The sequence below is a fragment of the Lottia gigantea genome (assembly GCF_000327385.1).
Source record: "Lottia gigantea unplaced genomic scaffold LOTGIsca_55, whole genome shotgun sequence".
In the NCBI taxonomy this organism is placed as follows: Eukaryota; Metazoa; Mollusca; class Gastropoda; family Lottiidae; genus Lottia; species Lottia gigantea.
The window spans coordinates 1,296,885-1,316,719 of record NW_008709889.1 but is presented as its reverse complement, the minus strand read 5'-3'; the positions used below and the strand labels follow the sequence as shown (position 1 = coordinate 1,316,719).

The 19,835-nt window shown below is 32.1% G+C and overlaps 1 protein-coding gene across 1 annotated transcript; it reads left to right on the top strand.

Annotated features, from left to right (window-relative positions):
- On the top strand, nucleotides 1–19,215 carry LOTGIDRAFT_206956 (hypothetical protein). The gene is made up of 20 exons (XM_009063095.1): nucleotides 1–77; nucleotides 969–1,030; nucleotides 1,194–1,291; nucleotides 1,457–1,564; nucleotides 1,760–1,836; nucleotides 3,528–3,609; nucleotides 3,858–3,922; nucleotides 4,911–4,988; nucleotides 6,815–7,000; nucleotides 9,272–9,371; nucleotides 9,678–9,827; nucleotides 10,075–10,220; nucleotides 10,441–10,569; nucleotides 10,853–10,919; nucleotides 13,498–13,560; nucleotides 14,585–14,746; nucleotides 15,040–15,193; nucleotides 15,445–15,620; nucleotides 18,297–18,431; nucleotides 18,764–19,215. Exons 2-20 carry the CDS (start codon nucleotides 976–978, stop codon nucleotides 18,911–18,913), a joined length of 2,181 nt encoding a protein of 726 aa, XP_009061343.1. The 5' UTR covers nucleotides 1–77; nucleotides 969–975; the 3' UTR covers nucleotides 18,914–19,215.
- The last annotated feature ends 620 nt before the right edge of the window (nucleotides 19,216–19,835 follow it).

Sequence of the window (19,835 nt, the reverse complement as noted above, 5' to 3'; positions counted from 1 at the left end):
ATACCGTACGGCAAGAGAATTTTCGTCCTCTTGAAGGATTTTTAGCATTTTGCAGATAAATCTGCTGACAGATACAGGTAATTACGTGTAAAGGCTTAAATTTCATTTCTTGCGAACAAAATGATGTTGTTTTTATACATTCAGTGTCATTGCGCATGAGACGTACATATTAATGTCAAATTCGGCTTGGACTTGTTATGAAACGTATGTCTGGAAAGGAAAACCGAAAAGATAACCTCTGGCTCTATTTTACTGTATTTCCACTGGGCATTCTATTCGAATAAGCCTAGACTAATTCAATCATTTTTATGTAAATTTAAATACCATCTTCTAGGTATTCAGATTGTCAGAAATTGCATTGATAAAAATACCAACAATAAACACAGACACTTAACATCTAGGCCTATCATCATTTTGACAACTCTTAAACAAAAACAGTGAATGATGGGTTTTTGAGGCATGTTCATAATCTTTTTTTCATAATACTGTCTTACACAGACACAGATAAAACAGTAATAGTATTTGATACATTCAGAAAAGCCCACTTGGCGACACAAAATACCCCATTCAATACCAGTACTCAAAATCTATAAGACACTTTATTCTAGCTAGGGCCACTTCATAATCATATTGATAAGCAATGTGAATGAATTAAAGGCATTGTAACAAGGGTTACTAAATTTAATGTGTATCAAATTGCACCATTCCAATTTTCATTCAGACGTCTATGGTTCTTGCAATTTCACTTAAAATTGGTGTTGGATGGTGTCACTAATCGTGACATATGTTTTACCACTTAAGACCCACCGCGATTAGTGATGTCACCAAACACTTAGTCTTAGTTGAATTGCACAAACCACAAACATTATAAATTGGAAATGGTGCAAATACACATAAAAGTGTTGAAAATCCTCTTTATGATCCCTTTAATGACAATTGATTACCCATGCTGTTCTTCATTATTTCAGAATCAGAATGCTTAGATTGTGGCCATTGAGACATGTGGCTAAAACACCACTTTCAGCCTTAGGTTTGTATTTTGTTTTTAGATTTCTTTAAAGGCAGGGTACTGCCACAATTAAATGTATTTTTCATTAAATTTATACTGATTCCATTGTTTTGAATATTAACTTCCATAACTGATTGAACCTTTATTTGATAACCAGTTATTTAAATTGGACTTGTTATTTAAGCCAAGTATTCCTCTGCTCCGGCTGCTTCCCCTGAGAAAGTGGAAGTATTTATTGATGGTAAACCAGTTTATGTAGAACCTGGTACTACTGTTTTACAGGTAAAAAAGTATTTCAGTTACTAATGAGGCTTATTTTATCACATAATTTATTGTTATATACTGTACCTGGATTCTGATTTAATAAACATTACTCTCATACCCAGTTTTCATCTTTGTGAGTGTGTAACTCCTCAGTGTAGAGTCTACACTGCTAATTTGTTGTAGGCATGTGCTGAAGGTGGTGTAGAAATTCCTAGATTTTGTTACCATGATAGATTGTCTATAGCTGGTAATTGTAGAATGTGTTTAGTAGAAGTTGAAAAATCACCAAAAGTAAGTAATGCTAGCTCTTATTTGATTAAATTCTTGATGAAAAAGCACCTATGAATTTAGTATTCATCTATACAGATATTTGAACCGTTCATGCATTAAAGGATACTTCGTGTGGTATTGCTTATTTGAATCCATTTGCCAAATGGTATTTAAATTCCTTATGCCTCTCTAGTGGTAACATAACTTGTGTTTCAGCCTATTGCATCTTGTGCTATGCCAGTAATGAAAGGTATGAGAGTGAAGACTGATTCACCTGTATCTAGAAAAGCCAGGTAAATATTTGTGGGTATTTTTTAAGATTATGTTTTAAGTTGTGAATATTTAAATGGCAATTATCAAATTTCTATACACCCACATGAAATTTATATTGCCTTCACCCATGTCCGTCCTTCCGTCTGTCCACCCACAATTGTCGTAAACACTCTACATGGCACAATTCTTGACTGATTTCGACAAAACTTGTTATTTTTGTTTGTAATCACCCAAGGATGAACCCTATTGAAAATCAGAAAAATTGAAAAATATTTTGTATAAGTTTTTTGAAACGCTGGTTAACAATCGAAAAGGTGCAAGTCTTGACGGATTTTGATGAAACCTGGTGTGAGTGTTTGTTATCTCCCAAGGATGAACCATATTAAAAATCAGAAAAATCGAAAAATAATAATTATGAGTTATTGCCTTGTCCTTGAAAACGTATTCAATTTAGCTTGTAAACACTCTAGATTGATTTAGACGAAACTTGGTGTGAATGTTTGTTAGCACCCAAGGATAAACCCTATCGAAAATTAGAAAAATCGAAAAATATTTAGTATAAATTGTTGCCCTTGTTCTTGAAAACGCGTTCAATTTGTATCTCGTAAACGCTCTATAATTATCACATCCAGATAAATTGGGCCCCAAACCTCAAAAAGTCTTGATAAAAGTGTTGTAGTTTACATACCATACTTATGGCGGGATTGATTGTGGGAATTTTTTTGTGGAAATGCCCCCTGGATTCATCTAAAACAAAATTTTCTTACAATTTTGTAGTCATCAAAACTTTGTCTAGCTTTAATAAATGTTTAGTATAAATTGTTGCCCTTGTTCTTGAAAACGCGTTCAATTTTTATCTCGTAAACGCTCTAGAAGGTTCTATCATTGACAGATTTTGACAAAACTTGGTGTTAGTGTTTGTAATCACCCAAGGATAAGACCTATTAAAAATCAGAAAAATCGAAATATAATTAGCATGAGTTATTGCCCTTGTTCTTGAAAATGCATTCAATTTTTAGCTCATAAACTCTCTAGAAGGCACAATTCTTGACGGATTTTGACAAGACTTGGTGTGAGTGTTTGTAATCGTCCAAGGATGAACCCTATCGAAATAAAAAGAAAACCAAATATTTTGTAGGAGTTAATGACCTTGTTCTTGAAAACGCTTTCAAATTTTAGCCCTTAAACACTAATAGGCATAATTCTTGCCAGATTTTTACAAAACTTTGTAATATTATTCAGTATTGCTCTAAATAGTTCAAAAGAAGTGTATGACTGAAGGTTGAATAATTCAACTGTACTGCTAAATATTTTTATTTAAAATCAAAACTGCCAGTGGGCATATATTACCAAGCTATCTTTTCTTATATTTGTCTTTTCTATATATCACAGAGTACCCTAAATTTACGAGTGGTTATTTTAACATTCATTTAACACGGATAATTCGAAACATATTTGAAGGGTTTCAACTAATGATATCTAGTCATTATAAAGCCAAACACCATAATTAGGTCAAACTGCTTAATCGACAATTGGTACTCCACTTTTAAAATAAATTCAGTTTGATCAAGAAGATTCAAAGATATAAGTAGCTTACAATAGAAATATTTTCAGGGTAATTTACAACGTAAAATCCCCTTTAATATTACATATTATCTTATATTCAAGATCCATCTTAGTATTGATAATTTTGAATTAATTGTTATTTTAGAGAAGGTGTTATGGAGTTCCTACTAGTAAATCATCCATTAGATTGTCCTATCTGTGATCAAGGTGGAGAATGTGATCTTCAGGTAGGTCACTGGAATCATTGACCTTGGTGTTACTATATTTCGCATCCAGATAAATTGGGCCCCAAACCTCAAAAAGTCTTGATAAAAGTGTTGTAGTTTACATACCATACTTATGGCGAGATTTATTGTGGGAATTTTTTTGTGGAAATGCCCCCTGGATTCATCTAAAACAAAATTTTCTTACAATTTTGTAGTCATCAAAACTTTGTCTAGCTTTAATACTGAATTTGTTTTAATTTGTATTGTAGGATCAGTCAATGGTATTTGGTAGTGACAGAAGTAGATTTACAGACAGTGCTTATACAGGCAAAAGGTATAATATACAGTATACTCGGTGTAATCTGACATACACTGGGACCGTAAAACAACAATATTTTTTTTATATTACATTATTATTATTTAATTGTTCATAGTTTGAGCTACTGTACATGTTTTCTTTATTGGAATTGATTTTGTTGGCAATCTCTTTTTCGAATTGTTCTTTGTTTTGAAATGCTGCTTAATGTTGATCGATGTAAACCAAATTTCATAGGACACAGCACTTTTTGATAATCTCCAATAATTTGCATGACATTCGGATATTGTAATTAAAATGCTTGAGAATTGTGATATAACATGCAATAAATAATGGTCAAGTTGCATATTTAGTTATGGTGTAACTTTGATCTTGAGGCGAGGTCATTGGCAGTGATTAATCGGAAGAATTGATATCAGCGATCTTTTGTTTTTATGCGATTTTATGTTGGATAATCAATAATACAAGCGATTATCTGATTGACAATAAGTGATTAAGATGACTAGATGTTGGATTATACAGATGTTTTTGAGTGTTGGGATCACTGATTAGTGTTTTTAAAATTGACATAAGAAGGAAATCAATCAGGACTGAAAAAACATGTCGAATTACGTAGAATAATGGAATACTCAGATGTCGGATATCACAGAATTGATATCAATGATCATTAGATTGTTAGTGTATTAATAAGGAATACTATATAATTACATGTAAAATACATTTCTAGTTGAAGTTGAAATTGTGTGTCATATTTAGTATTCCTGGAGCAGAAATATTACCAAACAAACATTACTTGCTATTTGGTCTCTGCGAAAAAAAATACCAAGTTGACAATCCCAGTAACAGAGTGGCATCAGGTGTTATAGAAGAGCGAGCTTGCTCTGCCCAGCTGGCAACAATGGCCTTCCCTTTTGCTTCACAGTATCTGACCATTAGACATAAAATATTTAACTTTGCCATGGTTTATTCAACAACTATGGTAAACGTTTTTGTTTCTATATTACAGAGCAGTAGAAGATAAAAATATTGGACCATTAGTTAAAACTATCATGACCAGATGTATTCATTGTACACGCTGTATCAGGTAAAGAGACCATACTCATATTGCCTAATCTACTTAATAATCATTTTTATACGCCCACATGAATATGTGGTCGTATATTGTCGTCGCCCCTGTCCGTCGGCCCGTCCGTCAACATTTCTTGTGAGCACTATAGAGACTACAGTTTTTATCTGATTTTGATAAAACTTGGTGTGATGCTTTAGATTGATAAGAACTCGATCAAGTTCTAATTTGACATATTTTCGATGAACGGTTTTTGAGTTATTGCCCTTGACTTTGTTAAAACGCGTCAAAATTTGTTAAAAATAATTCGTGAGCAGGATTGAAGCTACAGTTTTCATCCGATTCTGATGAAACTGGGTGTGATCATTTGAATTGATAAGATCTCGGACAAGTTCTAACTTGACACATTTTTGATGAATGGTTTTTGAGTTATTGTCCTTGCCTTTGTAAAAGCGCGTCAAAATTTGTTAAAAATAGATCGTGAGCAGGATTGAAGCTACAGTTTTCAACCGATTCTGATGAAAATTGGTGTGATCATTGGAATTGATAAGATCTCGGACAAGTTCTAACTTGACACATTTTCGATGATCGGTTTTAGAGTTATTGCCCTTGACTTTGTTAAAACGCGTCTGAATTTGTTAAAAATAGTTTGTGAGCAGGATTGAAGCTACAGTTTTCAACTGATTCTGATGAAACTTGGTGTGATCATTGGAATTGATAAGATCTCGGACAAGTTTTATCTTGACCCATTTTCGATGAACAGTTTTTGAGTTATTGCCCTTGACTTTGTAAAAACGCATCTAAATTTGTTAAAAATAGTTCATGAGCAGGATTGAATCTACAGTTTTCAACTGATTCTGATGAAACTTGGTGTGATTATTGGAATTGATAAGATCTCAGACAAGTTCTAACTTGATGCATTTTCGATGAACAGTTTTTGAGTAATTGATAAGATCTCGGTCAAGTTCGAAGTTGACATATATTCGATAAAGATATTGCCCTTGACTTTGTTAAAACGCATCGAAATTTGTTAAAAATAGTTTGTGAGCAGGATTGACGCTACAGCTTTCAACCGATTCTGATGAAACTTGGTGCGATTATTGGAATTGATAAGATCCCGGACAAGTTCTAACTTGACGCAGTTTCGATGATCTGTTTTTGAGTTATTGTCCTTGACTTTGTAAAAACGCGTCAAAAGTTGTTCGCGAGCATTATAGAAGCTATAGTTTTCAACCGATTCCGATGAAACTTGGTGTGATCATTGGAATTGATAAGATCTCGGACAAGTTCTGACTTGACTCATTTTCGATGAACGGTTTTTGAGTTACTGCCCTTGACTTTGTAAACACGCGTCAAAAGTTGTTTTTAGCCCTTAATTAGAGCTGTGTGATTTAATTGTTTGTTTAATTGTTAAAAAATTTTGTGGAATTACTCAGTGTAAATAACTGGCATATATATATATATAATTGAATTCAAACTAATAAAAATTCATACTTTAGTCACTAAAGAAATTCTCTGGATTGGTCAGTACCAGTATTGCTTTAATGAATTATTTTCTACAGTGAAGTGAAATAAAGTAGTAAATAGAATCAATGAGTTACGTGGATTCTGCAAGAGAGATGCGGATCTATAGAGTAGCAACAGGTGTTTCACAGTTATGACCAACAGATCTAAGATGCAGTTATTGCTATTGCTATTTCTTAAAGAGTTGTTCATTCATTTATTGCTCGTTGAATTTCCATCAGTTGTTCTTAAAGTGAAATTATGTCTCTAAATCTCCATAATACTATAATCTATTTACCTTGATTCTTTGGTGTAAATTCATATCGATTGTGATTTTTCAGATTTGCCAGTGAAGTAGCTGGTGTTGATGATTTAGGAACAACAGGACGTGGAAATGACATGCAAGTTGGTACATATGTAGAAAAAATGTTAAAATCCGAATTGTCTGGCAATGTCATAGATCTTTGTCCTGTTGGCGCATTGACATCAAAACCTTACGCTTTCACAGCTCGACCTTGGGAAACCAAGTAAGTATATGATTCTTTAATTATATTTTTTGTCTGATTCCTAAAGTTCATACCTTTTCTGGAACATGAAACCTGCTCTGTAGTTAAGGTTCCTCACAATAGCAGTTTACCGTCTTAACATTGTGAGAACTAAGGTTATAATTGTTATTGTATTATAGAAAGTGTAGATGTAATGGATTCTGTTGGTAGTAATATCGTAATTACTATGAGGACTAATGAAATTATTATATTATTATAGAAAAATAGAAAGTATAGATGTAATGGATGCTGTTGGTAGTAGTATTGTAGTTACTATGAGGAATAATGAAGTTATTATTTTATTATAGAAAAATAGAAAGTATAGATGTAATGGATGCTGTCGGTAGTAATATCGTAATTACTATGAGGACTAATGAAATTATTATATTATTATAGAAAAATAGAAAGTATAGATGTAATAGATGCTGTTGGTAGTAGTATTGTAGTTACTATGTGGAATAATGAAGTTATTATTTTATTATAGAAAAGTAGAAAGTATAGATGTAATGGATTCTGTTGGTAGTAGTATTGTAGTTACTATGTGGACTAATGAAGTTATTATTTTATTATAGAAAAGTAGAAAGTATAGATGTAATGGATGCTGTTGGTAGTAGTATTGTAGTTACTATGTGGAATAATGAAGTTATTATTTTATTATAGAAAAGTAGAAAGTAAAGATGTAATGGATTCTGTCGGTAGTAGTATTGTTGTTACTATGAGGACTAATGAAGTTATTATTATTATTATTATAGAAAAATAGAAAGTATAGATGTAATGAATGCTGTCGGTAGTAGTATTGTAGTTACTATGTGGACTAATGAAGTTATTATTATTATTATAGAAAAATAGAAAGTATGGATGTAATGGATGCTGTTGGTAGTAATATTGTTGTTACTATGAGGACTAATGGAGTTGTTATATTATTATAGAAAAATAGAAATTATAGATGTAATGGATGCTGTTAGTAGTAATATTGTTGTTACTATGAGGACTAATGAAGTTATTATATTATTATAGAAAAATAGAAAGTGTAGATGTAATGGATTCTGTTGGTAGTAATATCGTAATTACTATGAGGACTAATGAAATTATTATATTATTATAGAAAAATAGAAAGTATAGATGTAATGGATGCTGTTGGTAGTAATATCGTTGTTACTATGAGGACTAATGAAGTTATTATTTTATTATAGAAAAATAGGAAGTATGGATGTAATGGATGCTGTTGGTAGTAATATTGTTGTTACTATGAGGACTAATGAAGTTATTATTTTATTATAGAAAAATAGAAAGTAAAGATGTAATGGATGCTGTTGGTAGTAGTATTGTAGTTACTATGTTGACTAATGAAGTTATTATTTTATTATAGAAAAATAGAAAGTATAGATGTAATGGACGCTGTTGGTAGTAGTATTGTAGTTACTATGTGGACTAATGAAGTTATTATTATTATTATTATAGAAAAATAGAAAGTATGGATGTAATGGATGCTGTTGGTAGTAGTATTGTTGTTACTATGAGGACTAATGAAGTTATTATATTATTATAGAAAAATCGAAAGTATAGATGTAATGGATGCTGTTGGTAGTAATATTGTAATTACTATGAGGACTAATGAAATTATTATATTATTATAGAAAAATAGAAAGTATAGATGTAATGGATGCTGTTGGTAGTAATATTGTTGTTACTATGAGGACTAATGAAGTTATTATTTTATTATAGAAAAATAGAAAGTATAGATGTAATGGATGCTGTCGGTAGTAGTATTGTAGTTACTATGTAGACTAATGAAGTTATTATTCTATTATAGAAAAATAGAAAGTATAGATGTAATGGATGCTGTTGGTAGTAATATTGTTGTTACTATGAGGACTAATGAAGTTGTTATATTATTATAGAAAAATAGAAAGTATAGATGTAATGGATGCTGTTGGTAGTAGTATTGTTGTTACTATGAGGACTAATGAAGTTATTATATTATTATAGAAAAATAGAAAGTATAGATGTAATGGATGCTGTCGGTAGTAGTATTGTAGTTACTATGTAGACTAATGAAGTTATTATTTTATTATAGAAAAATAGAAAGTATAGATGTAATGGATGCTGTTGGTAGTAACATTGTTGTTACTATGAGGACTAATGAAGTTATTATATTATTATAGAAAAATAGAAAGTATAGATGTAATGGATGCTGTTGGTAGTAATATTGTTGTTACTATGAGGACTAATGAAGTTATTATTTTATTATAGAAAAATAGAAAGTATAGATGTAATGGATGCTGTCGGTAGTAATATTGTTGTTACTATGAGGACTAATGAAGTAATGAGAATTGTTCCCAGGTTAAATGAGGTAAGATCTGATTCCATGTTTTGAATCTGCATTAAGTCTTTATCATTGCACACACTCATGTTTATAATGCTGATTAATTGTATACTTGCTGGATTTCCTCAGTTTCCCCTTGTCGGTGATACAGTGAGTTTGACGTAAAATATCTTGTTGTTTTAATGGGACAATGAACTGAGGCAACAGACAATTGGAAATCGTAAAAGATTTTGCTTAAAAATCGTCCTTGTCAGCTGCATTGGCCTGTAGTGGACTAGATTGTAAAACCCCATTTCATTGAGTTTAATTATTTCATCTATTTGTTATTAACAGGAAGTCAATGAAGAGTGGATTTCTGATAAAACAAGATTTGCCTATGATGGTTTGAAGAGACAGAGATTAACTTCACCATTTATGAAAAACAAAAATGGAATTCTGGAAGAAAGTGATTGGGAAAATGCATTTATTGCAGCAGCACATAAAGTGAGTAAGACAAAGACTCTAGACTTGGTTGTTGACTTATGTATTAAAATATATTTATGAGTTATGTTAAGAATGCCTGCATTGATGAATCTTTATTCCTTTTCCTAACTAACCTCTAGAATGTCAATTGATAGCCAATTCTATAATTTTTTTTTCATTATTCTTTCCATAAATATAGAGATCATACTTCAAATGAGAAGAATATTATTGGATTAGATAGGTTCAAAGACTTCTCGAATTTTTTCAGTTGAATGCTGTATCTGGAAATGAAATAGCAGCCATTGCTGGTGGCCTTGCTGATGCGGAAGCTCTAGTTTCATTGAAAGATTTTCTCAACAAGCTGGGCAGTGAGGGACTATGCACTGAAGAGATGTTCCCGATGGATGGTGCAGGGTATGAGCATTTTAACCTATCATTTCTTTTTTTTTTTTAGAAAAACATGACCAACATTTACACACAGACTGAATACAAAATTTCAAATATTAACATTTAGTTTTGGTGATTTTGTATAATTTTCTATAGAATGGTGTGTGGAATTTACATTTCTGATGTTAAATATTGAATCATTCATACCTATTTTTCTAGTAACCACCTTCTGATGCTTTGTTTTTAGAACTGATTTAAGATCTAATTATTTATTGAATACAACTATTGCTGGTATAGAAGAAGCTGATCTAGTTGTTTTAATTGGTACCAACCCGAGATATGAAGCTCCTATATTTAATGCTAGACTTAGAAAGAGGTAGAGTTTTCTTGTCAATTATTTTGTCACGAAAAGCCTCATTTCATGAGCTGGTCGAATTTTGTGGCTAATGCATTTGAAATGCAGAAGATTAAATGAGGTTTCCATTAACATATTTTATATCAGTGATGTAAAATGGGATATGTTCTTTCTATGGTTTGTATAGCCATTATGATAAGGTAAATATGAAAGTCTCAAAATTATAACCTCTTTGACCTTGGGGAAAGTTTGTTAGTTGACCATATGTATAACTGAATTGGTAATTTAACATAATTTATTTCAGTTGGGTACATAATGAACTAGATGTAGCTTTACTTGGTTCTCCAGTTGATCTGTCCTTTGAATATGAGGTAATTAAAATTTAATAATCCTTAACACTAGATTGACAATTTTCAGTGTTGTTAAATTCAGCCATAAGGCACCATAGAGGTTTCAGACAATACTCCTATCAACACTAACGTTATTTTCAATAGGGCGGTGCAGGTCAAAAGGTAGTAGGGGAAAACATCTGACGTTACCACTATAAACAACATGGCGGCCAGGTTAAATAGAAAGGATGATGCGTAGTTTGGAACTTATTTTGATACATTTTTACGTGATTTTTTATATGCTTTTCCTTTTAAACAATTGGCATTTGAAACGATATTACTTTTATAATGGGCTACGGGCCAAGACAATTCTTTACATAATGGTTTTACTTGGAAAGTTAGTGCAATGTGCAACTACATAACGAGTTGTTAAAAGAGAGGAAAAGGACGACACAAAAAGTGAATAAGCGGTTCTTTGCTATACTGCGTCTGTTTTAAAAATTAAGGTGGTTCAATCTCCCAATGAAAAAAAATCATTGTGAAAATTGATATCTGCCAAGAATTGAGGCCAAGCCTTATCAGATCCACCCACTATTGTCAGAACCATGCGGCATGAATATGAATGCATGAACACTGGCAATAACTGGTGAGGCTAATGAAAAATTAACCTTTTAATATATCTGACATAATCAAGTAAATGAGTTAAAACAATTGTCAATGTGAAGGAGATACCCCAATAATATTGACAATATTACAAAATTGGCTAGGCATTATTTAAATTTCCAAAATGCATTCTTGTGCAGATGTAAGCAGATATGATTTATGTTAGTGTGCATATCAGCTTCTTTTTCCAGTTTTTATTCCTGTTCCTTCAATAAGATTACTTCACTAAACATGTATTTAATTTAAATCCTATATTAAAAGGTCATTATCTTTTGTTTTTTTTTATAATGCCTCTGAAATGAGGGGGTTGTGGGGCATACATTTTGTAGCTTGTCTTGGTGTGTAACCCAAGTTCATTTTCAGATTTACAATATTATATCCACTTTTTCAAAGCAACAGAATGTAGGTTTCCTTTTTACATTTATGTACTTCACATGGTTCTTTTCTTTTGTGAAGCAACTGAACATGATTTAACTAAACTATTCCTTTAACTTGTTTCCCACAAATTACAATAAAAACTTTGATCATGTAAAGAACAAACCCATAAAAATGCCATGAAGGTTCACATGATCAAAGTTTATATGGTTAGATTCTCTTGCAGTTATCAGTATTATCACAGAAACTTGTTGGATATCCTCCAGTCCCTCTTTTATTTGTTTAATATTCATTCATTTTTATACTGGTAGGCCTACCTTAAAGTATTAACTATATAAGTATGATATCCCTAGAAAAAAGTGGTTATGTAAGAGATTATGTAACAAATAAGCATGATATAAACATAGAAAAATGATCATTTCAATTAAGATCAATAAAAAAAACAAAATCAAGGAAAAAATCTTTTGAAGGAGTGCCTGTGGAAGTTGAGCAGGGTTTCCCCCTGTCAGTAATATAGGCCTAGTAGGTCAATGGAGATGACATGGAAAGGGCGTCTCAGATGTGACAATAAACCGAGCCCCTGTGTACTACAGTTTGTGCATAATATTAAAGATCCTTGAAAAAATTGAAAAAAAAACTGTCTGATGCTGCTGTCCATGCAAAATTTTCCTCCTTGCACACTGCATGGTGTTAATCGTTTTTATTGGCCCAATCAGGTGCAGAAAAGTAGGAGGTAAAATTCATTTTGGTAGCCTATTTGGTGGTAGTTGAGGCAGTATACATTGAATAGAATCAAACATCACAGAAATTTCAATGAAAAATATCCCATTTTGGTCATAGGCTATTTTGACTAACAATTTTAGTGACAATTTGACTTTTGTTATTCAAAGGCAATCAGTATTATGGGAATTAAAATGTCAGCTTCAAAATGGTACTGTTGATAGAAATAAAAACAAGATAATGAACACACATTACTACTATTATTAGCTTACTTTGAAATTATTTTTTCATATATTTCAGCAAAAATTCATTACATTTTGGGTTGAAATTTCTGGGAGTGAATCTTGTTAACATTTGGTATAAACTTACAAAAAAATTATATTTTCATCAATGCAAGTTGATCCACCGTTATAAAGTTAAAGCTGTTAAATAAAAAATCGGCAAATTTCGATTTGTAGGCCTAGGGTAGGCCCATCAACAAATTTGCAGACAGTAGGCCAAAGCCGCAAAGGATCTCATAAACGAACAAGAGTATGGCATTGTATCACTGAAAGAATAAAATGTCTTCATTGACGACTAGTATGGGCGATTTAAAGCATTTTTATTTCAAGAAGTGATTCTGACGATTGTTGTTTATTATTACGCGCACATTGACGTAAGCGGCTTTTCCCCTATGAACTTTGACATGGCCGCTTACGTCACAAAGTGTTGATAGGAGTATTGTCACTTGCAGGGATGTAATAAACATTTTCACACAGCCCATAATGTCACATCTGTAATATCTACAATGCTATATATAATGATCATGATAAATTAAAAACTGAGCTGAATGATTTAATGCTTATATATATATGTATTTTAGCACCTTGGTGAAACAGCAAATGATTTGGATAAACTGGTGTCAGGAAATCATCCTTTCTCAAAGGTAAGTAATATTATTTCCAGCTTTGTTGGATTGACAAATACAGTGGAGTCTCATTTATCTGCACATTTCCTTTCCCGATAAAATCGTGTGGTTTGATGAATTTCCAGATACTTAAAACATGCCATACCATAACTAGAGTTATGTCCCTTCCTATGTAGAAACCTGTCAAGTGTCAAATAGGCAATATGTTATGAAAGACATGATTGTGTCTACTGTAGGCCTATAGGACCAATACATCGGGAAGTACTCTGTTTGTTTATAATTTTCCATTTCAATTATAAAGCATGATAATAACAACATTTATTAGAATTAGGATTCGCTTATTTATAAACAAAATTTTCCATGCATTATCTTCGTAGCGATAACTTTTTATGTTTTCCGTAGCCACGATTGTAAATGGGTATGACTGAACTAAAAATTAAATTCTAGTATTACTAGAAAAAGATGGTTTTCGTGTAACTCATTATATTAATTGCATATTCTCTCAATGACGCTTTATTAAAAACCCATCAACGAGTCATCGTAAATACACCAATCCAGTAGACAGCTTAGGTTATATATAAACACAAATTTCCAGGCCATAACTTCGTAGGGCTAACATTTGATGTGTATCGTAGTCATATTACAATTCAGGTAAGACAGAACGAAAGATGACATTGAAGTATGACTGACTGATAAATGGTATTCAGGTATGATTGAATGAAATAGTTATAAGTGAACGTTAAATTAATTGCTAAATCTCACAATGAGGATTTATTTGACACCGATCACTCGACAGAAGAAATACTGCCAATTAGCCAATAAGAATAACTCACAGTGACACGCGACTGGATGGTGAATACTAATTACTAAAAGGAATTAGTACAGCCGTGCGGAACTAGAAACTGAATTTGAATGATACAAATTTTTTTGTTAATATTAACCCTTGTTTTTCATAAGTCAATATGAACATGGAACTGTTTCCTTAATTGTCTTCAAGTTTTCATACATATTTCTTAACTTGATTTCTCTTCCTATTTTTCAGAGATTGGCCTCTGCTAAACGTCCAGTTATAGTGGTTGGTAGTGCCATATTACAGAGATCTGATGGTGGAGCTCTACACTCAGCTATAACTAGACTGGCTCAAGATATACGGGTACAGTCTGGTTGTGGAGATGACTGGAAAGTTTTAAATGTTCTACACAGGGTATGCCAGTCTTTTGATTTATACTTAAATTTAATGTATGTAAATAGAATAGAATGGTCAATAGCTAAAATCAATTTTAAATTCAGCTTTATTTGCTAATTTGACTTTAACTAAATGAAAAGGTTGTGAAACGGGCCCTGGGCCAGGTTGTGTCAATAATAAAGTCTATTGTGTAGAGAAATACAACAACAGGTTAACTTGTTTTCATGTTCATGGTTATTTTCGTAATAACAACTTGTTGAAACTCACTATATAAACTTATTGTCACCTAATATGTGTTGATGTGTTTTTAGGTTGCCAGTCAAGTAGCAGCATTAGATCTAGGTTATAAGGCTGGTGTAGATTATATTAGGGCCAACCCACCTAAAGTATTGTATCTTCTTGGAGCTGATGAAGCTGTCTTAACTAGAGAGGATCTCCCTAAAGATACTTTCATTATCTATCAAGGTAGGTTTCTTTTAATAGCAATTTAAAACTTTCCCCCGGGTGTTTTCTGTGATACCTCCTGCCATTCTGCAGCTAGGTATGTCAACTATTATTTTATCAAAGAAAAGGGCATTGTTGGAAATGCAAACATGTCCCCTTATTGTTAGTATTGGAAGTTTCTTAGTTTTGAGATGACTGTAATATAGTAAGCTCTTTAAGCATGAATTGAGTGATGACCAGGAAGAAAACTCTATAACTTATTTTATTAACAGGACACCATGGAGATAGAGGAGCCTCAATGGCAGATGTTATATTCCCTGGTGCTGCCTACACAGAGAAAGATGTGACGTATGTTAATACAGAGGGTCGAGCTCAACTAACACGACAAGCTGTTACTCCCCCTGGTTTAGCTAGAAATGACTGGAAAATCATCAGAGCTCTATCTGAGGTATGACTTGATATTGACCTTAACATGAATGGCATTCACACATGTCTAAATCTAAATTAAGGTTAATTTGATAGTAGAGTTCAAAAGTGGAGTTTTGGGAAATTAGATCAGATTATAAAAAAGTAAAGTTTCACATGTTAAACCACTACAGACTTTGTTATCATTGACAGCTGGTAGTGGGCGTATGTTACCTTGCCTGGCAAGCTATCTTTAAGATATATTTTATATTAGATTTTAGAATTGCCAAACAGAATCAGTGTAAAACATTAACAAGAAAATAAAAACGGAAACTAAAGTGAAATAAATTCAAGTCATCAATTGTAAGAGATAAACGTTATTGCCCTTGTTCTTTAAAAAGCATTCAATTTTTAGCACATAAATTCTCCAGTAGGCACAATTCTTGACCGATTTTGACAAAACTTGGTGTGAGTGTTTGTTATCATCAAAGGATGAACCCTATTGAAAATCAGAAAGATAGCTTGCCAGGCAAGGTAATATACGCCCACTGATAGCTTTGTTTGAAATTGAATATTTGTTAGAAAATAGCAAACATAGACACCAGGAAATATTCAACTTATACTCAAATCCATCACAAACTGTGCCATCACAAGTTAAAAATCAAACACATTTATAAGAATAACGGCAATAACTTGTATTTTATATTTCAAAAGGTTTAGTTTTGATTGTGATCAATTTCATCAAGTTGTAAAATTTGTTTTAGACTTCTGCTTTGTAGAATAAAAATTACATGTTTTACAAGATTTTTGATCAGATTTATCCTTGGGTGATTTCAATAAGTCTGTCATGAATTGTGTATTTGCAGATTATATTCCTATAGTAGCCTACTTATCCAGCAACTCAATTCAATCTTCCAAGAAACAAAACCTTTCCCCTATGACCCATGTTTAATTTCATTTTTGTATCAGCACAATTGGTGAAAATGAAATGATTAAGCAAACCTTTTCTCTTGAATGACATTTATAAAATGAAATCAGATAAACTGCTGCATCTTGGGATGTCACATGACTAAGCTATGATTGGATATCTGTCTTTGATTTTCCACTTGGTCTATTTATAGTATCTTATGATGCTGTACATGTATGGTGGCTGGTTAGGGACATGTTAAATGATTAAATTAAATTTTCTTATTTGTTAACCAAAATAGTTTCTCAGGAAAATAATGACATCTATTGTAAATTGTGATTATGAACAAAAAAATTGTGACTTGTAGAGTCTGTCAAGAATTGTGCCTCCTAGAGTGTTTACGAGCTAAAAATTGAACGCGTTTTCAAGAACAAGGGCAATAATTCATACTACATATTTTTTGATTTCCGTGATTTTTCTATAGGGTTTATCCTTGGGTGAATACGAACACTCATACCAAGTTTCGTCAAAATCTGTCAAGAATTGTGCCTTCTAGAGTGTTTACGAGCTAAAAATTGAACGGTTTGCAAGAACAAGGGCAATAATTCATACTAAATATTCTTCTATTTCACTGATTTTCAATATGGTTTATCCTTGGGTGATTACAAACACTCATACGAAGTTTCGTTAAAATCCATCAAGAATTGTGCCCTGTAGAGTGATTACGAGCTAAAAATTGAACGTGTTTTCAAGAACAAGGGCAATAATTCATACTAAATATTTTTTGATTTCGCTGATTTTCAATAGGGTTTATCCTTGGGTGATTACGAACACTCATAACAAGTTTCGTTAAAATCCTTCAAGAATTGTGCCTTCTAGAGTGTTTATGGGCTAAAAATTGAATACGTTTTCATGAACAAGGGCAATAATTCATACTAAATATTTTTCGATTTCGCTGATTTTCAATAGGGTTTATCCTTGGGTGATTACGAACACTCATACCAAGTTTCGTTAAAATCCTTCAAGAATTATGCCTTCTAGAGTGTTTACGAGCTAAAAATTGAACGCGTTTTCAAGAACAAGGGCAATAATTCATACTTAATATTTTTCGATTTCGCTGATTTTCAATAGGGTCTATCCTTGGGTGATAACGAACACTCATAACAAGTTTCGTCAAAATCTGTCAGGAATTGTGCCTTCTAGAGTGTTTACGAGCTAAAAATTGAACGGGTTTGCAAGAACAAGGGCAATAATTCATACTAAATATTTTTCGATATCGCTCATTTTCAATAGGGTTTATCCCTGGGTGATTACGAACACTCATACCAAGTTTCGTGAGTGTTGTCACCCACTGATGAACCTTAATGAAAATCAGAAGAATCGAAAAATATTTAGTATGAGTTATTGTCCTTGTTTTAGAAAACATGTTCAATTTTTAGCTGGTCAGCAATATAGATGGTACAATTCTTTACAGATTTTGGTGAAATTATTTATTATCACCCATGAATGAACCCTATTGTAAATCCAAAAATAAAAAATGTCTAATCTGAGTTATTGATCTTGTTTTTAAAAACGCTTTCAATTTTTAGCTTGTATATACTAAAGGGCACAACTCTTGCAGGATTTTAACAAAATTTACTAATATTATTCAGTATTTCCTCAAAAAGTTCAAAAGAAGTGTATGACAGAAGGTTGACTATATCATACTGGTGATTGTTACTGTACTGCCAAATATTTATATTCAAAATCAAAGGTACCAGTAAGCGTATATTACCTTGTCTGGTACTATCTTGAATATTGTGCTCATTTTAGATTATGGGTAATTCCCTGCCCTATGATAAGATACAGGAAGTTAGAAGACGTCTGGCTGAAGTAGCTCCTAATTTAGTTCGTGTGGGTGATGTGGAAGAAGCTAATTATTTTAAACAGGCCCAGGAGTTGGCTCAGGTAAAAAATATCTGTGTCAGGACAGCTGTATTCAAAGTTTTATGCCATGGTTGTCAAAAAATCTTCAAAAAAATTACTAAAAGTTCAAGATCAAAGCATGATAACTGCAAGATTCAAGCATAATGTCATTTTCTGCTTATGTATCTTAAGATATTTATTAAACAAAAAGAAATTTGTATATACTATTGAGCTATACCTGTATATCTGTAAGATTAAAGCAGTGGAGCCAGATTTATCGGTTTACCTATAACCCAGAAACCCCAGTATGGCCCAATATCCACACCATTTTTACTTCTTTTTTATGTTTCAAAAACTTAATTTATCTTTTATAGTTGGTTAAGAAGACACCTTCCAATGAACCATTAAGTCCACCAATGAAGACATTAAAGGAATTTTACATGACTGATTCAATCAGTAGAGCATCACAAACAATGGCTAAATGTGTCCAGGCTGCCACAGAGGCTGAAACTTCAAAATATTGAACCAGAAGACTGTTAAACAAAACACAGATTTTGTGATACTGACAATATTGTTTTTTTACTTTGGTAGAAATTCACCATCAATTGTGAATATTTATATGCCAATATAATATTAATAAGCTACTGTCACATGCCAAAGCTTTAGACAAAATCTGCTAAGAAAGATTTGAATTTCAAATTTAGACAATGTCAACAAGGCAAATTATTGTGAATTCAGCCATTTGTGTGAAGTTATATTTAGAAACATGTTGAATTTGTAAATGATTTATTAAGATTACTGTATAAATGGTAATGTGGAAATGTTCTGTTGTTATAGTTTTTTTTAATATCGTCATATAAGAATGCCCTCTTGTAATGATAGTGGGTACTAGTAGTCTTGTGACATAAGTATCAATCACTATTGGCTAACACTTAAGATAAAGCCAATGCCAGAAGCAATTACTATATAAAAATCACATCCCTCTTGGCCCCCCACTTGTTTAAACCTATGGTACTTTATCATACACAGCAATTACATCTATATCTGTTAAGGTCATTAATGGCAGATTTGTGACAGGGTTGACAATGAAATGTACAAGTGGTGTAGCCTAAGGGTCTCAAGAAATATTCCCCTTGAAGATCTTGTTTGCTATCATTTCTTAATACTCGTCTTAAATACTGGATATAGATATTGATAGACCTTCGCTTAATAGCATGTAGTGATTAAATTCACTAATAGATAATCACAATTTATGATAGGAGTTTAAAGTTTGAAACGTGATTAACTTAAAAAAAAACTATAAATTTTAATCACCGTTATCTAATGACTCCATTATAATTGTGGCGGTTTGTGAGGTATGCCTTTGTCCTCCATCTATTTGTTTCGTTTCTAACACATCACTGCAATCTCTATTAAACTAAACAGTGATTTGTAATAAATTATAGT